Here is a 12,963-nt window from a genome sequence, read left to right on the forward strand (position 1 = left end):
CCTCCGTAGAATAGGGGGGAAACTATCATGGCGCATGCGCAGAACCACCAGGTGAATCAATCCAATCCCTCCAACAAAAGACTTCCCTTTAAAAGTTTGACCTGAAAATGGCCTCCGTGAGATTCTGAACTCATCTAAACTCTAAAACAAGTGACCGTCGGTTTTCTAAACACGGTAGCGGAGCTCTGCCTATGTGCACACTGCCAACGCATTAAAAAAGTGGTGGGCGAAAAGCGGAAGCCTTGGGCAGCATTCGAGCGGGGAAGGGGTTTAAGCTGGAAGTGGCTTGCCACCGGAGGAGCAATCACACAGGGGGAAAATGTGGCTTTAAACGGGAGAGCTGAGAAAACCCCACTTTGGGACCTGGTAACAAAATACTCCGGGTTAAAGCGGTTTTGAGCCGGAAACCAACAGCTGGGGACAGGAGGCAGATGTTGACTGTGTGATCGTACATACGAAATCTGTTGCTGAAGCGTGACGATACCAGATCAAACGGCGCGTCTGCAAAATTCCATAGCAGGATCCTAGTTTCAGCCAGTATAGCAGTATAGAAACCACAGTTCCTAATAATTTATCCATGTGCCTTTGTGAATCATTTAGTACAGTGTAACTCTACTGTCTGTGCAGAAATGCCCTCTTGAATAATTCAGTTTTGCACAGTTTGTGGAATGCCATGAGAGTAGGAGCCTTCTTGACCTCCCCAGACAGGCCATTTCATAAGGTGGGGGCCAAACTGAGAAGGCACATGTATAGGCAGTTGTTGATTTTACCAATTTGCACATTGGCAAATTGACTCAGGTGTCCTTTCTGACCTAGGTCTAGGAGATGTTGTAGATTGAACTGGGAACCTTATGCATGCAAAGCATGTGATTTATCATGGAGTTATGTATCCCTCCCCCATAATTACCCCCTTTACAACTGGGGATCTGGGTTTTCTGGGGTTTTTTTTTCCCAATAGGGAAATTTCCTAGTCATTTGGGATCTGATTTAGGCACACTTGTGTGAGACAGTAATAAAACTGGGGAAGTATATCATCTTAATTTTACATGTTCAGTGAGTATTTAAAAGTTTTTCCACTAGTTGCTGTTACTATTTATCATCCCTCATTACAGAAGACAGTGTGTGCATGCATGAACATGACATGGGTATTTCCTAAAGACAGTAACCTGACAGAAGCTAATTAAAAGTTCGAAAGTGCCCTATTTGACTGATATTGTGATTATGTTTCTAAATAATTTTATCCATTACTTATTTATTGTATTTGTACCAGTTTGGTGTAGTGGTTATGAGTGCAGACTCTAACCCGCTCTCAGCACACCATCTGACTGCACCCATAATGTGTTCTCTTAATATTTATACGTTGCTTCAGTTGTTTTTAGACTTCTGGTTGATTCTACATCCCTATTCCTATTGGCACTGTTTATTAAATGTGCCATCCTGTCAATTGTATTGACTCACTCTCTGTAATCTGCCTTGAGTTCAAGTGAGAAAGGGGGACTATACACATAACGTAAATAAATCAGAATAGACAGCACTGGGTCAGATGAACCAATGATCTCATTATAACAGCTTTATATAGTATTAAATATTGTTTGATTAATCATGTTTAAAAAGTCCAACAGTCCACTGCCTAGGAAGTTTTTAAAATATGTCCCAGTTCTTGCACTGCCAATTTAAACAATACCATCAGATAAAATCCTGGCAAGTCACTTTTATCCCGGCATAATTTTTAGGATCACAAGTCAGGTGTAACTAGCCTTGTCTGTGGACCAACAATTTAAAATATTTTTTAATGCTTCCCACTGATGTAGTTTCTGCAGCTGACTCTATCATTGTGGCTCCATGAATTGTGAGGACAGCTGAAAAGGAATGAGTATATGAAGAGTACAATGTTCAATTTCTGCTTCTTTTTCATAGCTTGGAAGGTAAAGATGATTTCCAAGTATTTTGATGGCGCAGTTTCCTCCAACTTAGAGAACATAGTAGTATTTGGAACCAATATTTGAGAAAGTTGGATATAGTAATGTACGTATTAAGATTTGGATTTTGTTACTTTTTCTATTGATATAAGGATATATCTGAGACACCCTTCTTTTTGTTTTTGTATGATTTAAAGCTTATTATGTATATTGTATGATATATCGTCACGAACTGACAGGATGTTCTGTGTTTTGTATTTCTTTTGAATTATGAAAAGGAGGAGATTGTGGGATGTAAATAAATAGTAAAGAGCCACTGTCATCCCCCCCAAACTTGCATTTCTTCTTCAGAGTGTGTGTATGGCTCAAAAGACTTGCAGGATTTGTGCCATTTATGTGAGAGGGTATATCACACAGCCACCATGCAAAGGCTACCCCACTCACCTGGGGGGAGGAACAAACTGCCTCTCACTACACCTTCCTTCAGCCTAATCCTTCGCACTTCGGAAAGGGTGAACCACCTTTCCATGCTGGCTCTGGCAAGTATGCGGCCAGGCAGGGCGGCAGGCGGGCTGTAACCCTGGTGCACAGACACGTCCACTTTCATGGGAGTTTTCACCTGCCCGGGGTCCAGCCTGTGGTAAGGTTTCTCCATCGCAGCAGGGGAGAGGGTCCAAAATAGCCCCATGGGCTCCACTCCAGTATAGTCTCCTCCCTGAGACGAATCTTTGGACACATCTACCTTTCCCTGAGTATCCGCCTGATAGTGGGCACAGGAATCAAAGAGGCTGCCATGGCCATCCACCACGAGCGCTCTAAGGGTCACTTCCTGCGAAGGCGCTAGCCCCCAGACCGCTATCTTCGCCGGCTGATCAGCCAAGCCAGCTGCAGGGTTGACTGACACTGTCGCTACACCCCTCCTGTTGCAGTATTTGGGGGAGACCCCCCCGATGCGCTCCAGGCAGGCGTCCCAAGCTCTAGTTGCGGCCCCCCGCCACATGCCGAGCAATTCGGCTTGACTAGCCGTGCCGCTCTGAAGAGCGACGCAACTGAGGAAAGGCCGCGGCTTCGGCTCCGCCTACAACTTCACGTGAGATCGCTAAAGGCAGCATTAGTCGAGCTCCAAGAGCACGATTCAAAAGGGGGAGGGCGGCTGGCTGCTTTGAAACATACAGACGCGTGGCCTAAGTAGTGTTAAAAATACTATCTATTCCCCTTGTCTAATCGGTAACGAGACTGCTGCACCCGCAGTACAAGGAACGCACTACAATGCGTATACACTATGCCTCATTTTTCTTTATGTGCACGTCGAATAATGTTTATGTCACATTCAGTGTAAACACAGCTAAACCCACATTTATCCAGGTACTGGTCTCCGTTTTTATTTTTCTAATGCTTTGGCTTGCTTAGCGCTCGCTCTCGTTATGCCAGACAGGAGCATTAAAGTGATGCCTAAAAAGGGCTTTTCAAGCAGATGTGTACATGCAGGATGCATACAGGCACAGCCATTGTAACGTGTGTACACAATTAAAGCGAGAGAGAAATGGAAAATCAGTACTCTTCCAATTTTTGATTCATATAACAAACTGGGTTGTGTGAATCTCCTGAAACTCAGGAGCATGGGTTCATTTTTCAAACAGAAGAACGGGTTTAAATCTACCCAGGTGTCACCACTGTAACTTGGAGGGTCTGCAGTGTAATATTTTCGGTTGAACCGTTATAATATATATGTTGTTAAACAAGCAAATTTTATCAGACTATCAGATGTGTTCAATATACCACAATAAATGTGTTAGTGTTTAATATCCCTAATCTCTATTCTTTAAAGACACTATAATACATGGGGCTTTTACAGTGGTATAATCCATGCTGACAGGATTAGCTCAACCACCCACAGGGATGAGTAAAGGATTACAGTCCGGTTTAACATTATGGAGCATGCAGTTCACCTGAGCGGTGATAGTTTCTCATCTGTTTCCATCTGGAGCCTCAGTACTATGAATGTTTTTTTAAGATAAAGAAAACCCAGGTAAAATGCACTCTGTGTTGATAGTTACAATTAAAGAGGCAGTAGATGGTATCTAAAGAAACATATGACATCTTCAGCCCCTTTTGAATATAAGGGTTTTCCCCACAATCTCTTTTTTTCATACACAGTGAAGGCATCCAGCTATCTTCCCTCGAGGCAGTGCTTATGTCACATAGACTGCACACTTTTCAAGTGTCCAAACACAGTATTTTGGATCTTCCTCAGCAGCAATGGCTGCTGTGTTAGAGCCTGGCTTTGTGGGTGTCAAAGGCAGGTACTAAAAAGTGCTTACAGTATGAGTGGTACGATCTATGTCTGTGTCATTTTGTGAGCTTTCTGTTTTATTTCTTGCTCATGAGAGCTCATTTAGCCTTTTTAAAGGACAGATGTCAGCATGGCTGTCTCCTTCCTCCTGGACATTCACACTTCCAATAGCAGCCTTTTATTTACAGTGCAATCCTAAACAGTTATACCTAGCTAAGTCTATGGAAGTCAATGGGCTTAGAGGGGTGCAGCTTTGTTCAGGACTATACTGTTAGTTCTTCAGAGGCTGTGTAATATGCCACCTTATCTTTCCCTTCCCTTATTTAAGTAATAAACTGCAATATGTGTATTCCCTCCAAAAACACCACACTGTCGTCACTGGCTTCCAAAGGATTAAATGTAGTTGGTTGAGGTATCAGAGTTAGATAGGTAAATTGTTAATCTATGTAATTTTTCTTTGCTGGTTATCATTTCTACAGATTTATGTTGTGTAACATAAGATTCTTTATAAGATTATTCTTTAAAAAGCACCATTCTGTCCATGGTGTGTGTTCGTTCTCTCTCTCTCCCTCTCTCTCTCCCTCTCATGATCTGCTTAAGTTCACAGAATGGCCATCTAGCCTCTGTCTGAAACCCTCCAAAGAAGGAGAGCCCACCACCTCTTGAGGAACCCTGTTCCACTGAGGAGCTGCTCTTTCAGGAATGTTTAGCCAAAAACTCTTCTGATTTAATTTCATCCCGTTGGTTCGGGTCCGATTTTCCAGGGCAACAGAAAACAACTCCATACCATCCTCAATATGACAGCCCTTCAAGTACGTGACGATGGTTTTCATATCACCCCTCAGGTGTCTCCTCTCCAGGCTAAACATACCCAGGTCCTTCAACCCTTCTGTATTGATTGCTTGTTTTAGTGTGTGTGTATCTTTAAATGTTTGGTTTGAGTGCAGTGCTGGAAGGAGAGTGAGGGAGACAAGTGTGCTGTTATTGGTGAATAGAGTGTGGGAGGAGTTGTCCTCTGCGATAGCAGAGAAATTATACATGTTGTGTTCTTGCTTCCACTGAACCAAAGTGTCCCAGGATCGATTCTTCACATTCAGATCTTGATTTACCAGGTCTTACTAAGGCTCCAGTCCTGAACATGTTAATATGGATACTTTTCTGAAGTGCTCTGAAGTACTCAGCCCTGAGAGTTGTGATGTGACAAACACTAATATGGCACCTTAACAGAATTAATAAAAGCTTGGATAAACAAATCCTGACAAATTAATCTGACATTTATAATTAAATTGACTATGCAACTATAAATAATTAAATGATAGCTTTCTTAACTTCCCTCCTATGTCTCAAATAAAAAAAAACTATTAGAGATTTGCTCAGTTTTTATGTGCTTTTCCTTTAAGATGGTGGTCCTGGCATTTTTTAAGTTCTTCCATCTGCTACTTTTTTTGTTTCATTAGGTGCTTCCATCAGGCCCATAAGCAAGGATTTTGTGGCTTGTGGGGCAAATTTTGGGGGGGTGGGGCTTGAATTTTACAGTTAAAAAAATAAACCCAGCTCCCTGCAATCTCCTCACCCCACCACTCCTTGGCGGCCCAGGAGTTGAGATGGGAGGGGGGGTGGGAGCAGCAGTAGAAGCTGTGGGACATGCTGGGGGGGGAGGCTTTTTTTCCTCTGCAAACCAGCATCTCCAAACTGTCCTGACTCTTTACAAGCCAAGCAAGAAGGTGCTGCAGAGCTGGAGCAGGCTTTTTAACAATGACTTTTAGAAGCTTTTACAGGAGAAACTCTTGTGAAGCTGTCCCTTAAAGAAAGGGGGCAGAGCCACAAATAGCCCCACCATAGCTACAGGCCCGGCTCCCACACTAGCCAGGCTTGTCTAGATGGCTCCCTTCCATCTCAACTCTTCCATTACTTGGCACTTGGCTCCTCAAGCTGCAGGCTCTTGACTGCAATAATCCATTGTTGATGGTGTAGTGGTGACATGGCTGACTTGCTGGGGTTCCTTCTCACTCACAGCCTCCTTTTCTCTTCACCAGCCTACTCACTTCAAAGCATTCTCTCCAGCAAACAAAATCCCTCACTTCCCTGTTTGATCTTCATCTGAGTTCACCTCATCTAAATTTTACTACATTATAATAGACAAATTTTTCCCACTTCTTCTAGGATGAAATGTTGCATGAAGGTAGCTTAACCTGTCTATTGCTGGATAAGAAAGTTCTGGCAGGAAGTTAGGAAAGCCACATAATATGCTGTCTCCTTTCACTGCTTTCATATGTTCTTGCACCAGACAAATTTCTTAAATGAAATTTTCTATATCAGTTCAATAGATATTTATACACTTCAACATACATTAGAAAACAAAGGACATTACAAAAACAAAGCAGCAGCAAATATGTAGCATTACCTTTACTGAGAAACGTGTAGCTCATGCCCGTTCACAAGCATTTTTTAAAATCACCAGCATACAAACCTGAGTTAGCACCATACAATTTTGGATTTGCAAAATGTTTTGTTGTAACCCAAATTTCTAGCTCAAGAACAGGTTTTGTTAGTATTCTTAATTGTAACCATTTTAATAAAATGAATCATATAAATAACAGCCCATCCTTAAAGTACTGTTGATATAGTTGTGAAACCTTCAATATAACCTGGAACAATAAGGAATATGAGAACAAGGCAAGAAAGGATAGTCTATCTATATTATAAATACCTGAATTCTTTATTGTTTATCTTAACCAGAGCCATCAGCCCATTTCTAGATCCTCCTCAGAAGAAATACTGCATGCTTCTATCAATCCAAGCACTCTGTTGTTTTATGACTGGGGACTCCATTAGGTACCAAAGTTCAGAGAACAAAGGTATTGATCGAATTGCTTCATACTCATTTGAAGATAGAGATCAACTATTACATTTACTTTTCACTCATCAGTGAAATTTTGAAACATTCACTTAGGAAATCAAATGTGGGTGCCAAATAATCCCACAGCCCTTATTTGCCAAAACATGTTTTGTAACCAGTGTTCTCATAACTTGTTCTGTCTTCTATCTTGTTTATCACTGAGGTATTTGTGGAAGAAAGTTTGCAACTGCTGCCAAGCATCCACCTGCGCTGCAGCATGAGCCCTGGGCTCTCCTCCCCAGATCACTGGTCTGCCCACCAAGAGATGCATTGAAGCTGGGCACAATGGGAAATAAGGAGGCTCAATGTAATGCCCTGCTCCTGGATAGCAAATTATCTCAGGTTTTTCTTTCCCATGAGCTTGCAAACGTTTGGAGGCTTCAGTGGCAAAGAATTCACTCTTCCAGTTATGGTCATCCTTGCCTACAATGAAAAGAAAGTGACTCTCAGCCTTCTCCACTGGAATAAGGCTTTGGCGGTCAGGGCCTTCCAGCGGATTGTTCAGGACATCCACAATGTCAACCAACCCAGTCTGGTCTATTTTGGTCCGCTTCTCATCGAAGCCAAGAGGTGGAATGGTGATATTCTTATAGCGAAGTATGGCACCTACATTGGCTATAGAGCCATTTACTGTGGCTGTCGCAGTGATACCCTTTAAGAAAGACGCCATGGAGACACACAAATCACCCCCTTTAGAGTGTCCAAGCAGCCCAATTCCTGGACCTTTAATCTGGAGGGGGGAAAAGAAAGAAAGAGAGAGATGAATCTTAGCTGTGCCTCCCTTATTACTATAAACTGGGCAAAAGCCCATGCGACCTATCCTTAGGTAGACTACAGAGATCAAGCATTCTGAGCTGAACAGTTTACAGTTCTCTATTACTGCCTTTTGTCTCAAAGGATGCACAAGATTTCCCAGCTTTAATTAACCTTTGTCTCCTTTTAACTGTCAAAAATGCAGAGAAATTAACTGCTTTAGTCTTTAATCTTTTACAACAGTTGTTTTTCAGGAGTTTAGCATTAAAAAAATAATCAAAATTCCTACAGCATAATAAGCCATGTGACTACCAGAGCTCAGTTTGGGTAACATTAATTCATCACTCTAAAGTTACTACAGCCAGGGATGCACCCTATGGATCCTTGATGAATTGAAAGTAAGCTGCACTGAATTCAACAGAAATTAATTTTGAAGAGAGAGAAGAGAAGAGATTGGATTTATACCCCGCCCTTCACTTGGAGTCTCAGAGCGGCTTACAAATTCCTTTCCCTTCCCCTCCCCACAAGAGACACCCTGTGAGGTGGGTGGGGCTGAGAGAACTCTGACACAAACTGCTCTTTTTCAAGGACAGCTGTGCCAGAGCTTGTGACTGACCCAAGGTCACATCAGCAGGTGCAAGTGGAGGAGTGGGGAATCAAACCTGGTTCTCCCAGATTAGAGTCTGCACACTTAACCACTACACCAAACTGGCTCTCAGTTTTGAGTGAACATACTTAGGGCTGGCCTGCACAAGACTTTCTCTCTCTGTCAAATGTAGCAGAGAAAGAGAATGAAAGGTGAACACTATATGGCCTTACCTTTGGATGCTTTAGCATATAATTTAAAGCTTCATCAAAATACTCCAAGTGGAATTCTTTCATATATTTAGGGAGATCTTCATAAGCATAATAGGCTAGTGCTAGCATGGCAAAGCCGTAATTGGCCATCAGACATGCTCGATGTTCAGGAAGGCCTCCTCCAGTTCCAGAAATATCAATGATTCCAGGAAAAGGGCCATCACCTATAAGAGACATAATGAGCAGCAGCGTTGCTTTCTTTAAACTCTGGATTTCAGTCATCCAAATCTAATGATGGCCAATAGAACAGCTTCCTGCATAATCAATAAGTCTAACCAAATGGCCTATTCAAAGGATTGAAGGCTACACAAGAAACTAAGGTGCAGTTTTAAAATTTTTATTTATGCTTTCGATTTCTAGCCCACCCCTCCCTGCACAGCAGGGCTCAGGGTGGGTTACATCATAACAAATAGCTAAAAATTTAACTTTACAATATTAAAAGAAACAATCAATATTGGCACATAATAAAAACCAATATATTACAGGTGGTAACAATTAGAAGAGGACAGGTAAGAGGGGAAAGGAAGCCACATAGACAGAGGTCAGTGCTCTTCAGAATGTCACTATCCTTGAACATATGCCAGGTGGAACATCTCAGGTTCTGTGCAATTCTTTCAGGTCCAGCAGGACCCACATCTCACTAAACAGAGGGTTCTACCAGGTTGGGGCCAGAGCTGAAAAGGCCCTGTCCCTGCCCGAGGATAAGCCAGATGATTTTTGAGCCAGGGATCATTGTCAGCTGGACAGTTTTAAAACTAAAACAAACTGTAATATATCCAGTTCAGACCACATGGCCAGCTTGGGCTCCAAGCGGTCAAGTGCAAACGTTGAGCTTCGCTCAAAGAGACAATGGACTGTGCGGATCCTAGCCCACGCCAATCAGTGGGCTAGGTTCCCGGCCGAGAGCCTATGGAACTCTCAGCCACTGTAAATAGCCTATTGGGAAGTGGGGTGTGTGTGTGTGTGATGGGTGGCGGTTTCATGGGAAATATAAGACGGCCTGCGAGCCGGCTAAAGTTGCCTTGTTCTTGATCTAATAAAGTACACTAAGCTGAAATCACTCTCCGTCTGCGTACTTTTCACAAACCAAAGGGCAAGCCTATAAAGGAAGCATTCAGATTCAGCAAGCAAGCCTATAAAGCGTGTGTGTGTGTGTCAGGGCTGAGCAATCATTAGGCACCATGAAATTGCCACATTTTATTTACTCCATTTATACCCTGCCACTCTCCCCAGGGTGGGGACCCAAAGCAGCTTACTTCATTCTCCTCTTCTCCATTTTATCCTCACAACAACCCTGTGAAGTAGGTTAGGGTGAGTGTGTGTGAAACAAGCTTCCATGGCAGAGCAGGGATTTCAAACCGGGGTTTTGCAGATTGTAGTCTGACACTGTAACCACTACACCACACTGGCTCTCTAATTATACTTTTACTATTGGGGAGGAGAAAGACAAGAGTAGCAGTCAGATTTTGATACAGGCATCAAAATGGCTCAGAGTGACACTGAGCAAGAAGCACGTTTGTATGAAGTGTTCAACACACTCGTGTTTATGAATGAAGCAACTATTCTAATCCGGGTTAACCAGGACAAGAAGGGAGGACGAGGGAAGAGCATGGAATTTACTCTACATTAATGTAACAGTTTTTTTAATTTAATCAAATACTTTGGCCACCCAATGAGAAGGGAGCACTCACTGAAGAAGACCCTGATGCTGGGAAAGATTGAAGGTCAAAGAAGACGGGGACGGCAAAGGATGAGATAGTTAAACAGTGTCACTGAGGCAACGAACATGAAATTGAGCCAACTTCAGAGGACGGCGGAAGACAGGAAGGCCTGGCGAGATCTGGTCCATGGGGTCGCGAAGAGTCGGACTCGACTGTGTGACTGAACAACAACAACTATTTAACAGTGGGTGTGATCATTTCTTTCTTATGGGGCACTGTTGCAGGATGACCAAATTGCATTGCTGGGACCAGGACTGCCTCACTTACCGGAAGGTAGGAACAGGGTTGCCCGGATCCTCCCCTCTCGCACCGGGATCCTCCTTACGCCGTCCCGCAGGAAGGCCCGCTCGTGGGCGCCTTTGGCCAGGCACTTGCTGTGGCTTCCCAGCACTTCCACCTCCAGGAGGTAGGGGCTCTGCACGTCGCGCTTCACCAGGCGCCTGAGGGGTTTCTCGGGCTTCAGCGACCACAGCAGCCCCATCGGTTCCAAGCCGGAGAAACTTCCGCCTTCCAGCGCCGGCGAGCGACTGAGGTCCAGCTGCCCGCGGCTGTCTGCCTGATACAGGGCACGCGACTCGAAGAGCTCTCCGGTGTCGTCCCGCAGTGACGCCCGAAGCGTGACCGGCTCCTGGGGCTGCAGGCCTTCCACCGTGATGGCCAGCGGCTCGTCAAAGAGGCTGCGGCCGGCGGGAGAGAAGATCACGCGGGCCTCCATGCCAGAGGCGGACGCCGAGGAACCGACGGCGGCACAGGTGGCCAGGCGCCTGGGTTGCAGGCGGCCGTGGCGCACTGTCAATGCTCCAAGGAGCAGGCGCGCTAGCGAGGACATGGGTGTGAGTTGTGGGGCTGGTGCGTCCCGCTCTGACTCCCAGGAGAGGTCAGTCGAGAGCCTTCCTTTCCTAGGGTTGCTCACTCCAGTTTGGTAAATTCACGGAGACTTGGGCGAACAGCGTGTGAAAGGAAGAATTTGAGGGATTATTTTTACCTAATGCTACAGATATAGTGTGCCCTCCAAATCTGCCATTTTCTCCACGGAACTGATCTCTGTAGCCCAGTTGGAATTCTGGGAGAACGCCAGACGCCACCTGGAGGTTGGCTACCGTGCCACCTCCCCAGCTGAGGGTGGGAGGGGCCACTTCTCCCACACTTGAGCACTCAAATGCCTCCTGTTTAATTCAGTCAGATTCTACAAACGTGTTAATAGTTTTAAGGTCTGGAGACTCTCTGAAATCCTAAACACATGCAAAAAGTGTATTTATTTAGATATTTATACCTTGCTTTTCTCCTCTGTGGGAACCCAAAGCAGCTTATAACGTGGCTCAAGGTCACACAGTAAGCTTCTGTGGCAGAGTGGGGATCTGAACCACATCCTAGTCGTATGCACTAATAACTGCACCTTAACTTCAGTGGGACTTGATTCAGCAGAAAAAGGACTTGTTCACATGGCATGTAATTAACCTATGGAACTCACCACCTCACCATATAGTGATGTTCCCTTTAAACTGTGCCAGTGAGCAGCCACTCAGTAACACAAGAAGCCCTGCTCAGCAGCAATCTAGAGCTACTCGGGGCAAGTTTTGCCTCAAAATGTTACTGGCTGTGCAATAGCTTCCCTAGTCTTCCACTGCTTGCAGACAGCTGTGCTTATATTCTAAAATGGTTGGTAGAAGCTCTGCTTCAAGGGGATGTGTCTGGGCAGGCAGCTGATAACTGGGATTGGCTGGAGCACTTAGCAATCCTGTGCTGCCTGCCCAGATGCCTTTCCTTGAAGCAGCTTTACCAAGTGTTTTAGGATCAAAGTGCAGCTGCCTGCAGGCATTGGGCTCTATGTTTTGGAGTTAGACTTACCTTTTGTGCAGACACAAAAGGAGCCCTTCAGCTTGTGAGAGGCCTTTGCCCTTTTTCATGAAGCAGCTCTCTGTTGCTGCCTCTGTTTCTTCCCCTTATCCACCCTGGCTGCAAAATATACTAAGGCCCCGGTCACACGGGCAGGAAACTGCAGAGGAGAAGCGTGGCTGTTTGCCCTGGGGCAAACTACTGCGCAGTTACGCGATCAGACCTCCTGTGGAGGTCCTGTGGAGGTACCGTGGAGGTTCCATGGCAAGGGAGAGGTGCCGATCACAAGACAAGCCGGTGCGCAACGAAGACGCGCGCGCAGCGGCAAACTTTTTTATTTTTGTGTACATGACAAATGCGCATGCTCCGTTGGGTGCGCATGCGCATCCATAGAGACTTGGACAAAAAACCCCCACCTTATTTGCAAGGGAACATGGGCGGGCGCCAGATGCCACCGGAAACGCGATCAGACGCCCGCCCTTGCCCCGCAGTTTCCGGAAACTAGTACCTCCAAGGTACTAGTTTTTTGCCACGCAGTTTCGGCTGGAAGCCTCGGTTGAGCCACGGGAGTGCTACGCTTCCCAGATGTGCTGGTGAGATCGCGCCCAGAAACTCCGGCTGTTTTCCGTCTCACTTGTGTGGCTTCTGTTACGTGTGACCGCAGCCTATGTATGCTATTGATAA

At 45.0% G+C, this 12,963-nt stretch overlaps 2 protein-coding genes across 2 annotated transcripts in view; both read right to left on the minus strand.

The window, feature by feature from the left end:
- Positions 1-2,972, minus strand: part of LOC107117889 (acyl-coenzyme A thioesterase 1-like) — a 5,236-nt gene extending 2,264 nt beyond the window's left edge. Inside the window, 1 exon segment of the mRNA XM_015420058.1 lies at positions 2,364-2,972. Coding sequence (XP_015275544.1) covers positions 2,364-2,919 — 556 coding nt within the window. The 5' untranslated portion in view covers positions 2,920-2,972.
- Positions 2,973-6,620: 3,648 nt separating this feature from the next.
- On the minus strand, positions 6,621-11,468 carry LOC107117887 (acyl-coenzyme A thioesterase 1-like). The gene is made up of 3 exons (XM_015420056.1): positions 10,711-11,468; positions 8,684-8,886; positions 6,621-7,841 (listed from the first exon to the last, which is right to left on the minus strand). The coding sequence occupies exons 1-3, from the start codon at positions 11,270-11,272 to the stop codon at positions 7,236-7,238; spliced, it is 1,371 nt and encodes a 456-aa protein (XP_015275542.1). The 5' UTR covers positions 11,273-11,468; the 3' UTR covers positions 6,621-7,235.
- Positions 11,469-12,963: the final 1,495 nt, after the last annotated feature.

Source organism: Gekko japonicus, unplaced genomic scaffold, assembly GCF_001447785.1.
Source record: "Gekko japonicus isolate JY-2015 unplaced genomic scaffold, Gekko_japonicus_V1.1 scaffold27, whole genome shotgun sequence".
Taxonomy (NCBI): domain Eukaryota; kingdom Metazoa; phylum Chordata; class Lepidosauria; order Squamata; family Gekkonidae; genus Gekko; species Gekko japonicus.

Bases quoted from the DNA above. Each gene is read 5' to 3' on its own strand.
- LOC107117887 (XM_015420056.1), bottom strand. From the start codon at position 11,272: ATGTCCTCGCTAGCGCGCCTGCTCCTTGGAGCATTGACAGTGCGCCAC. The intron at 8,887-10,710 runs GTAAGTGAGGCA...TGTCTCTTATAG, and splicing joins AACCCTGTTCCTACCTTCCG to GTGATGGCCCTTTTCCTGGA. The intron at 7,842-8,683 runs GTAAGGCCATAT...TCCCCCCTCCAG, and splicing joins ATATGCTAAAGCATCCAAAG to ATTAAAGGTCCAGGAATTGG.